Below are 11,726 nucleotides of genomic sequence, written 5' to 3' on the forward strand. Positions count from 1 at the left end.
CTCAGAAGTCAAGTCCTGAACATTAACATAAAAGACCAGGGCCCCAGAGGGCCCATAAGAAGGAACCAGTTTGTACTTGCTCTGTGGTTAACAAGCACTTTTTAAGCAGCGGGGAACAAACACATAGCAAGACATGTGAAGAGCTTTGCTATATTTCTGAGGTAAGTCTTTGTCCTTTGTCCTCTGGGAGTGTTAAACAAATAAACAAACAACAAAACCTGTAGTCCCAAAATGGCAACACTTAACTTAAAAGCTTGAGTCACTCCACCAAGACTTAATACCTAATCCCGGTGCAATTGCAACCCCCAGAAGAGTAACCTTTAACCTGTCACCTAGGGAATTTCCTAGCCAGCACCAGGTACTTTCCTAATTGACCCCTTCCTTCCCCATGAAGGTGACCTTGCCTAAATCAGTGGACTCCTTGCTAATAATCTTCTTTTTTCCACCCCCTGTCTATTGTTAAAATATTCCTTTCCTGTCCTCCTTTGGAGCTCCGGTCTAAGTGCTAGATCAGATGCTGATTCACACATTGATTGACGAATACAGCTACTGGATCTTTAACATTTACTTGGTTGACTTTTTGTTCTTTAACAGCTGTGGTGGAGGCAAGAGGATCCGAAGTAGACCCACAGGGGCATTCGGAGACAAGGCAAAACACAGGGGTGGTCACTGTGAGCCCTTTGAGTTCACTGTCCTCCTCACCGGTTTCAAGGGCTGCAGGTGAGTTCCTCTTGGTTCGAAGCTCCCCTCTCTTTGCCTTCGGGCTGCTGATCTAATGGGCCTTTCTTTCCAGGACAGGTCAGCTTGGGCTGCAAGGGTTATGCCCAGAGCCCGGTTGAGCCGGCATGTTTATCTGGAACCCTGTGGAACTGGCCTATTTGGCCAGAGCCCAGCTGAGCTGGCAGAAAGGTGTGCCTGGAGCCAAGCCCCCAACCTTTCAGACTGCACTTCCCCTGCTAGAAAAGTCAGCAAGGTTCCAAGAGAATTGTTGGTGGTGCACACGGAGTCTTGTGTCCTGAACGCAGTAACAGCCAAGTCTGAGACACTGAGAGCAGTTGTCCTGACAAATGCGAACAGAACTAGAAACGCAGCTCTTGGGTCAATCCAGAGTTCCCCTGTCCCTTCACCCAACCCCACACTTCTCCTAGTTCTAGAAAAGGGCTTATAGATGGTTGGCTTTAGGAAAGCAAAGTCCTTCTTGCAGGAACCTGCATTCTTTCTCTGTCCTCAAAGTGATCCATCTGATCAAGTCCATGAAATGTAAACACAGCCCACAAGTGCCTGGGACTGAGGGAAACTAAGGGAAAGAGGTCTTTTTAAAATACAAACTGCTCGGGGCGCCTGGGTGGTGCAGTCGGTTAAGCGTCCGACTTCAGCCAGGTCACGATCTCGCGGTCCGTGAGTTCGAGCCCCGCGTCAGGCTCTGGGCTGATGGCTCGGAGCCTGGAGCCTGTTTCAGATTCTGTGTCTCCCTCTCTCTCTGCCCCTCCCCCGTTCATGCTCTGTCTCTCTCTGTCCCAAAAATAAATAAAAAACGTTGAAAAAAAAATTTAAAATACAAACTGCTAAAGGGCTCCTGTGCCTAAACCCTGGCTCAGTGTCCTTCGTAATTCCAGGGACACATACAAACCTTAACACTTTCTCCATAAATGTCTCCGTAAATGTCAGTGACTCCAGGGTCTTTGCAGCGATCTGTGTGTCCACAAATACACGTCGTCAATGTGAGATATTTTTCTCTCTGGAGACATTGTCAAAATTGGTTTATAAAGAGCTCTATATTTCTTTGGTTTTTAGACAAACACTTGTGAGGACTGGGCATTCTAGACCTCTCAGAAAGGGAGAAACTATCCCATGCGCGTTTCAACTTCACGTCGGGCCTATGTCTGGTTGTTGTTTAAGCAAAGCAGACCTCTTTTTAGAATTGTCAGCACGAAAATTAATTAGAATTTTCATGTGCCTGGGTTTACTAAAATTCAAATAAGTAGATGGGATCTCAGTTACAAAATGTTTAAAAAAAACAGCTTGGGAGAATGACAGACTTTGATGTTTCATACGTTTTTGTTTGTTTGTTTGTTTGCTTTTTAGTATTTTTATTTTCATTTCAGTTAGTTGGCACGCAGTGTGGCTCTAGTTTCAGGAGTACAATCCAGCGATTCAGCACTTCATAGGTCACCCTGTGCTCATTAGGACGAGGGCACTCCTTATTCCCATCGCCTATTTAACCCATCCCTTCCCACGTCTCATAAAATTTTTATGGGTAATTTCAGCTCAACTTTTAGGAACGAGTAAATTGAATAGATATAAATAAAATAAAAAATTTTAGATAAAGTGGTAGTTTCCCAAAGCTTTGGGGGAACTAAAACCTTAAAGTGTTGCTGAGTGAGGTCACCTGTTAAATTACGTTAAATTCATTAAATATCTAGATCATTTCCAAGTGTGATAAAATAGTCAATTATTAGGGCATCTGGGTGGCTCAGTGGGTTTAGCGTCTGACTTTGGCTCAGGTCATGATCTCACGCCTCATTAGTTCGAGCCACGCAGCAGGTTCTGTGCTGATGGCACACAGCCTGAAGCCTGCTTCGGATTCTGTGTCTCCCTCTCTCTCTGCCTCTGTCCCCCCTGCTCATACTGTGTCTCTGTGTCTCTCTCTTAAAAATAAATAAAAACTTGAAAGAAATAGGAAATTATTTTTTATTTCTTTTTTTTGAAGTTTATCCATTTATTTGGAGAGAGAGAGAGACAGAGCACGTGAGCAGGGGAGGGAAAGAGAGACAGAGAGTGAGAGAGAGAGAGAGAGAGGGAGAGAGAGAATCCCAAGCAGGCTCTGCACTGCCAGCACAGAGCTGAAACCCAGGAACTATCATGACCCGAGCCAAAGTCAAAAGCTGGACGCTCAACTGGCTGAGTCACCCAGATGCCCCATAAATAGGAAATTATTAATTAAGGAACATAGGTTTATCTCTTTTTGGTTTTCTTAATGCAGAGAAACTGAAGATACTTTTGGGCCTGCTTGTAAATGTACTTTGTGCTTTACTGAAAGATTGTTTTATAAGGAAGCAGATGTTTCTAGAAATTATGAAATGTATTCACAAGTTCACCACTCCAAAGGATGCTGTTTGACAGTTCACGACTGCTTCCTTATTAACTTTTGTTAAAAATGAAGGTTTCTAAGAGTTAAGAATTCTGATAAATTTAATGAAGACTACTGGAAATAATAAGGGAAACAACCCAGAATGCAAAGAACATAAGGTGTGTATTTTTAGTAAGGAAAAGTCTGATGCATGGAGTTGTATTTTTTGAGAAAAGAAAGAAAGAAAGAAAGAAAGAAAGAAAGAAAAAGAAAGAAAGGAATTTTCTCTAAAGGGAGGCTCATTTAAAGAGGGTAAATTCAGAGGGCGCCTGCGTGGGTCAGCTGGGTCAGCATCAGACTTCGGCTCAGGTCATGATCTCAGGGTCGGTGAGTTCAAGCCCTACATTGGGCTTTCTTCTGTCAGCACGGAGCCTGCTTGGGATCCTCTGTCCCCACACCTTTCTGCCCCTCCTGGGCTGTGCTCTTTCTCTCTCTCAAAAATAAATAAACACAAATAAATAGATAGATAGATAGATAAATAAATAAATAAATAAGGTAAATCAAGACAAGTTCTGAATGTAAAAAAGAAAGTAGTAAAGATTTGCAAACATGGGATATTTGGAAAGGAATGTTATGTGTGGTCAAGACTAATATTGGCATGAAGAATTATCAAAGCAAAAGTAAGCTGATCCCGGGGCACCTGGGTGGCTCAGTCAGTTAAAAGACTACTCTTGGTTTTGGCTCAGGTCATGGTCTTAGGGTTCTGGGTTCTAGCCTCAAATTGGGCTCCAGGCTGGCAGGGTGGAGCCTGCTTGGGATTCTCTCTCTCTCTCCTTCTCTCTGCCCCTCCCCTGCTCCTGCTCTCTCTCTCTCTCTCTCAAACAAATAAACAACAAAACAATACAAAACAAAAACAAAACAAACAAAACAAAACAAAACAAAGCAAAAGTAAGCTGATACAGCATTAGATTTTGGTTTTCTCTCTGTCCAAAGGGCTAAGGGTTTTGTGGTTTTTTGCTTGTTTTCTTTGGAGTTTTGGTCTGCTTAAGTCTCTTTAACCTGGAACATTCCAAAGGATTTGTTAAACTAATTTGGCTTATTTGATATGTTAACGGGGAGCATTGTCAAATAAATATTCATACTAAGTTTTCTTTATTTATAAGATTGTGGCACTTGTAGATAAAGCCCATTCTGGTTCTCAAAAAAAAAAAAAAAAAAAAAAAAGATGGCCTCTCATGCCAGACTTGCTGTCCTAATGACCTTGTACCATGGCACCGGTGTGCTTCTGAATCCGAGAAATCAAGGTGAACAAACTGGCAGTGTATTCAAGAAAGAGTTGGAGTTGAGGGAAAACCAAGACGGTCACTTGGTTCTTTCTGACTCCCTGAAAAACCCTGTTTTTCTTGTTTTTTTTTTTTTTTAGTTTTGTTTTTTCACTCTTTCACCCACCATGAGGCATTTAAGATGACTCAAATTATAAACAGGCATCAGTGGTAAGGATTAAATAATAGTACAAAATGACTTACCCCGAGTGTCTAACCTGCTAGGTGCATAATCCTGGAAAAATTGTTTTTTGTTCCAGAAGCTTCAGACCTCCTCCCTGGGGACCCCTTGAACACCTGCAGCCCGACTTCATGCCACTGCCACTGTCAACACGGGGCTGTCAACACGCCCCGGTTATTGTTTGTACATTTCTGGAAGGGTTGAAGCCTTTCCCTGCCGAGAGGCTGATGCCCTCCCTGTGGCGAGGACACTTTTAAAAAGTGGGTTTCCCCCTTGGGGCACATCTTCTGTGATCTCCAGGGACCAAGGCTCCTATTTTAGTGGGCAAGTAATAGACGCCTGAAGGAAAACCTTGCAAACTTTTTGGGATTCTCTCAGTGTACAACCTTCTGCTGATCCTTTCTGTCCTATGCTAGCCTGTCCAGAGGGTGTATGTCTACCCTGTCTTCTGCTCAAGCCTGTCACCACCAGGTTACGGAAGCCTTCTTAGATCACAGTGCAAAGGATCCTGTTGGTCACAGTTTAAAGCCTGGGGACTAGGTATTTTAGACACGTCATCAGAGGAAGAGAGCCCTCGAACCCCCAGTAGAAGAGGGACCTTACCGAGTGCTCCTGCTGTAACACTAAAGGTATGGAGCCTCGGGCACACATCACACCAGTACCCTTTCCACCTGACGCCAGGTCCTGCACAGACACTGGACATTTCTGAATCAGATGGAGACAAAGTGAGGTAGCTCACCAATGCACAATGATAAGAGATTTTTATTTATCGTTTTTAAAGTTTTTGTTGGAATTCCAGTTAGTTCTCGTGTAGTGCTATACTAGTTCCAGATGTGCAGTATGGTGACCAAAGCCACTGTATGGAAAAGAAAGACATTTAAGGCATTTTAAAGTCAGCTTTTGAGAATATTTTAACATTTAACGTAATTATACTAAAAGTTTCCTTCTTGGGATTTACCTGACAGTTTATACCTCAAACCCATCTTTTTAAGAGTGACAAAATTAGATTGTGTGGAAGGCATACAATTGCACACCTGAACCACGTGTGTAGGGACAAGGACACATTTGAACAGAAAAAGGATAAATCAAAACAACCTCATGACTCTCTGCATCCACCGGTCAATGATTTTTGTAAAAAAAATTTTAACGTTTATTCATTTTTTGAGAGACAGAGAGACCCAGAGCGTGAGTGGGGGAGGGGCAGAGACAGAGGGAGACACAGAATCCAAAGCAGGTTCCAGGTTCTGAGCTGTCAGCACAGCACCTGACGTGGGGCTTGACCTCACAGATGTGAGACCATGACCTGATTCAAAGTCGAACGCTTAACCGACAGAGCCACCCAGGTGCCCCACGGTCAATGTACTTTTTAAGGAATTTTGTCTTTGTATGTATGTTGGATGTTTTTTATTTTGGTTGTTTGTTTTTGTATTGTTTTGTTTTTACACTCTAGATAAATACAACCCTCATCTCATGTTTTATATATTCAGGCAGCTATCGATGTGACTTGCCTATCATCCTATCCCTGCAGAAAGTACACCCAGATCCTGAGCTTCTGTAATAAATGGTCAGTTGGTAAAAGTAATGAGGGTATCTGGAAGAGATATATGAGAGTCCACGATGGTGGACTTAGGTTTGATTTGTATGGATTGTTGTACAAGGGACGTTCCACATGCTGTAGCTCACCTAACCCCCCACCACCGACCCTGAGTGCCAGCTCTGCCCGTCACTGGTATGATTCTCAGCAAAGTACTTATTGACTCTAAAGCCTATTTCCTTGCGCATAACATGGAGTCCTCCAAATCCAGCTCATGTCAGTGTCACCAGGATCAGATGAGATAACGCACGTGAACTTTCACAGAGTGCCTGGCACAGGAATAATCATCTAAGGGTACTGGTTTTCATTAGCCTTGTTGTCATGCCCACAAACACCTCCACTCTAGAAAATCATGTGTGGGACTTGCGGTTACCGGGGTGTGTGTGATTTGGAAAGGTAAGGCTGCTTCCGTTTTTACATGGGAAATTGACCTACACCAGCCTCCTTCCAATGTGTAAGATTCTGCTGTGGATTCTCCGGTTGGATGATATCGTTTTGGTGGCCACGCTTCACGTGAGCGGCGTGTGCTCAGGACTTTACAGCTGCCACTGTTTCTGGATGTTTTTCCATTCAACAAGTATTTACAGAACACCTACTTTGCCACAGGCACTGTGCTGGGAGCTGTGAGGACAGAGGGAAAACAAGATGTAGTCTTAGACATTACTCCCCAGTTGTGAGGAAGAAAGAAAAAAAAAATTCATGAACTTCAACATCTTCCTGCACCGAAATACAGTATATGAATTGATCTACAAAGAATTACAAAGAACCAGAGCAACATTTCTGGAATTGTGGGCTCCTATTTGTAATGGTTCTTTCTTATCTGTTGACAGATTCTATCTATCTGTATATCTACCTATCTGTGTATCTGTCTCTCTATTATCTATCTATCTCTCTATCTCTCTATCATCTATCTATCCATCCATCAAACCATCCACAGTACAGACACGAGTCAAATAATGGATATGAACAACAGAATAATACTTGCTCTCATTTCTTTTAGAGCTCGCTGCTGTTAACTACACAAAAGTTTCTCTGAAAGATGAAAATGGTAAGTTTTGTACTTGTTTCCTGTATGTTAGGCTATAGCATTGTTTCCTCCGGATCAACTTAACTTTTGAACTTCTCTGGCTTCGGGTAGAAGCCTCACAATGGCAGGATCTTGCAAAATAGACTGAGTGGTAATTTAAGTCAGTCCATCATTTCCCAGGAGTCGTCTTCACACAGTAACTGCTGGCTTGGGAAGGAGAGGCCTGTAAAGTAGGGGTGCAGTGAGGGGCTCTGACGTCTGTTAACAACGCACTTCATGCATTTCTGTGGCCTTTGTTTCTACTAACTGAGGAAAATATGCTGTTGCTTTAGATTTTTTTTTTAAGTCTCTATTCTTGCTGGTACTTAATAAATGATGCTGAGAGGTTCTTGGACAAAAGGCATCGTGTTACTGTCAGTGCATTTTGTTGAATTCTCTTAACACTCACTGTATTTCATTCCCATTTTGCCCTTGAGGACAAGGAGCTGAGATTAACTACGTCCCTTATATCATGCCACACAGTGAGATCCGGGCTTCGCCCCAGGCTAGATGAATCAAGACTTCATACACTTACTCAGGTTTCATTCTTCCTCTACATCCCAAACCCAAGGCCCTGAGACAGGCTGCACACCTGGGGTGGGTGGGATGGCAGGACTTCGCGTGCCAGAATCCAGACTTACACCCCAGTCTTAATTATTTATTTGCAGGAATAGGGTTAGCTTATTTACATTTTCTGAGCCAACCACAAATGACACAAATAACACCCAGCTCAGTTATTGAAAACACAAGGCCTCCTATGTGGAGTGTCTTGCTTCAGATATCTCATTTAGCAGCCACATAATAAGTACCTGTGAGTACATTCTAAGTATAAGTAGTAGTTCCTGGCTCTTTCTCCCCGCGTATGCACAAAGGAAATGATGAGGACCATTGGCTCTAGTCCTGCTGATTTGTCCTCCTGTCCAATATCAAGGGGCTCCTGGACTCTGGCTACTCGTCATCATCCTCCTTATCATCATCCAACTTTACATTTATCCATAATCATTGGGTGTCTTGGGTATTCATTGCATGTAGAGATCCAGAATGACAGAGTAGCTGAGAATGCGTCCTGAAACACCAGGTTGCTGAGATTGAAATCTGGCCTCTTGTACTTACTAGTTGCATGAAATCAGGCAAATTGCTCCTCTCCCTGTCCTCAGTATAAGAAAATGGGAATGAAAGTAATAATCTCATATGTTATTGCAAAATTAAAGAGGATTAAGGCTTTCTAGGCAAAGTTCTCAACTGACATTTAGTTTGTGGTTAATGGATATTGCCTAGTATTCTTACATAGGGACATGCGGGGGATGAAGAAATGCTAAAAGCTATTTATCACCAATGGTTTTTCCCCCCTGGGTTCATGAATTACAAACACAACCATCGTTTAGAATACTTTGGAATGTTCTAAGTGAATTTCACAGGTTTTTTACAGACTTGGTCGGCAAACTGGATTCTGAGTAGTCTTGGGGGTGGTGTTAGTGGTGATGGTGGTGTAGATGCTTACTCTCCAGTTGTACTGGTGGGAGAGTCACTTCAACCCAGGACATCAGAAATGTGTGAAACTAACCAATGGCTTCTTTTAGACCCCCGACAGGTGCAGCTCGTGAACACCTCTGCCTACTACACCTACCTCCTCCTTATCATCAAGAGCATGGTCTACACCGTCATCATCGCCATCTGTCTGCTTGGGAGACCAGCACTCTGTGACAATGGGAAGAGTTCCTAACCCATGGTGGCACCAAGGGTCCACTTTTCTCCATTGGCTATTGTCACTAGAAGAGTCTGCTGGAGATATAGCGGGGCTTTCTTTCTGCGTTTGGGTTATTTCAGTTCACATGTTTCTTTTTCTATGTGTCATCATTGCAGAACAGGTTTACAAACAGCTAGGCAGACAGGAAATGTCACTCTGCATGGAGAACAATTTCTGCCATGACTCGGGGATGGGGCCGGGGGGCATCCACGGGGGCTTCAGTACGTCTCTATCCTTCACATCCGCCAGCTCGTCAGCAGCGCAGCACCCTCGCCTCTGAGTACACTTGGCGTGCAGCTTCCATAGAGCTCCTGGGGCTCTGTATCCAGATAACTTCCTGGAGGCCTTTTATTTTACATTTCTGGAAGCTGCCATCTTTGCTACCTGAGTTTTGTTATGTTTTTCATAATAGGCACAATAAAAACAATCACAAGTCTACTTTTGCCTCTGTGGACATTCATTTGTTGAGATCTGAGTACAAGGTAAGGGACAGCATGACAACTGAGCCTTCAATTCAGCGTTGATGTAATCATGGTCAATTCCACATTTCTAACTCTTTCCCTGAGAGAGTCCTTGTTCCGGTTAGGGTTCTTTGGGGCACTGGCCCCTGGGGAGCCCCAGCCAGTGAAGGTGCCCAAGTTATTTCTCCTTCCAAGTCAGCAGATTCAGACTCATTTGTTTTAAGACGCTCTGCTGGTGACAGGATCACAAATCGCGTGACTGGCAGATGTGTTCAAACTTGTACCTGTATTTCATGGGCACCATGTTTCCCGAGAGCTGTACCAACTCTGGAAAGGGAGGGTGGTGGAGAGGTTAAGTGCATGGACTCTGAACTCCAAGTGCTTGGGTTTAAATCTTGGGTCTATTGCTATTTGAACTCTCTGTGCCATAATTTTCTCATTCTAAAATGGAGTTACAGTGACCTGTCTCCTAGGTTGTGTGGATGACATAATTATGCTGGGCACATGCAAGTTCCCAACAGCATCAGCATCCACTGTTGGCAGCTCTAGTTTAGAAAAAATCGAGAACGCACATGCACGCGCACACACGCTAACAAGTATGACACTCATTTCTATGTGTGTGTGTATTGCTACAAACATGGGTGCAAAACAAAACGTTCAGGGTGTGGTAGGCGGGGAAAAATAAAGTGATTGTATATGTTCTGTTTTCATTAATGAATGCATTTAAAGCAAAAACGTTTATATATTAGAATGAAAACAATGTCTTATTTCAAACTGGGGAGGATTTTTGTTTATTTACAATCACCTTCTGTTTGGTGGGACAGGAGTTTTCTGAAGCAAGTAGAGATTCCCAGGTGGAACCTATGTAAGACCCACCAGATACAAGGAAGCGAAAATTTAATTTTGATCTACTCCTTGAGTCTCAAGAATTTGATCAGACCTCCTTAGGACAAAGTCTCTACATAGAGATCTGGAACTGATCTGGAACTGATCTGGAACTGGTTCTGCATGTGGAAAGCACGGAGGCAAAGGGGAGACTAGCAAATGACCCAGAGCCGTGTGGGCTGATTTCAGTGCCGGGCACTCCTAGCCAGTGTCCCCTGTGGTTTCCAATCCTCAGCCCCTACCTTCCCCAACCCGACCTGGGCAGCCCTGCGGGCTCTGCTCTGCACTGGCAGGTGCAGAGAAGGGGAGGGCGGTGGTGTAGGGGACAGTGTAGGGGGCAGGAGGGCGCTGGTGTTTTGTTTTTTCAGGGTTTTTCCGGTCTATGTGCTCTATCAAATGTGGTTGATTCGTGGAAAAGGCTTGAAGTCAAACCGGCCCCTACTGGTTGGGGCTGTGCAAGCGGTGGCTGGGGTGCTGCATGATAAATTAAGGGCAGTTAAACCACAGCCAACTTTGCTCACTTCCAAAAGGTCACAGCTAATGAAAGAAAAATCCATCTGCACACACGCATATGATTGCTGCCGAAGATATTCTTATTCTGTGGTGAAAGGTCCCTATTTTATACCAAGTTCATTCCAAGTAGCTGCTACCTGAGTTGGGAGTCTCATGACCAGGACTGTTGAGCCGCTGTACTTTAGTCCTCTCTGATGACACTGTTCTGAAGGAAGCAGAATGCAGACTTCTTGTAGCCCTAGCCAATCCTGACATTCCACGAAGAATCTGCACTTTTTAATGGCATGTGATTTACTGAAACCCATGTCTTTTAGTCTCATTTCTCGGTGTAGACAGGCTGACACAAGACCAGGGCCCATGAATCTACTAGCACAGGTAGGCTGTAGATGTTCAACAGAGAGGTGCTTCTTTCATCACAAGAACACAGACATATGCAGGTGCTGAGTCAAGTGTGTAATTGAATGTTGACTCATCCAAGTCCCTCTACAGGACAAATGACTGTAGAGTCAAGCTTAATTAGAGCAAGCTTAATAGAAGACAGGCACATCAGCTAGGTGGGATGGGGGTCCAGCAGAGGAAGGCTGTTCAGCAATGTGAACACAAAGAGCAAGTGTCCTCACCCCTGCTCCACTGGAACATAGTACAGAGAGGGTGCCCAGTCCTGAGACCCAACCTGACCAGTCCCTGGGGAAACAAAACTCTATTGTTGACGTCAGTGCTTTAGGCTTTCAAGGTTTGACTTCACAGAACATCTCACCATAGATTTCATTCCTCTTCTGTGCTTGGCGCTAACCTCTGGGTGAGCCTTGGCTTCCATGAACATGGGCCACATACTACTGGTTCAGCCTAGCCTGTGCAGGACTGAGCTCTGTCTCATGATAAATTAT

At 44.0% G+C, this 11,726-nt stretch overlaps 1 gene segment (V, D, J or C); it reads left to right on the plus strand.

The window, feature by feature from the left end:
* Window positions 1–9,379, plus strand: part of LOC102963058 — a 32,146-nt gene extending 22,767 nt beyond the window's left edge. Inside the window, 3 exon segments of the C gene segment in view lie at window positions 595–720; window positions 7,168–7,215; window positions 8,814–9,379. Coding sequence covers window positions 595–720; window positions 7,168–7,215; window positions 8,814–8,956 — 317 coding nt within the window.
* The last annotated feature ends 2,347 nt before the right edge of the window (window positions 9,380–11,726 follow it).

Source organism: Panthera tigris, chromosome A2 (genome assembly GCF_018350195.1).
Source record: "Panthera tigris isolate Pti1 chromosome A2, P.tigris_Pti1_mat1.1, whole genome shotgun sequence".
NCBI classification, from domain to species: domain Eukaryota; kingdom Metazoa; phylum Chordata; class Mammalia; order Carnivora; family Felidae; genus Panthera; species Panthera tigris.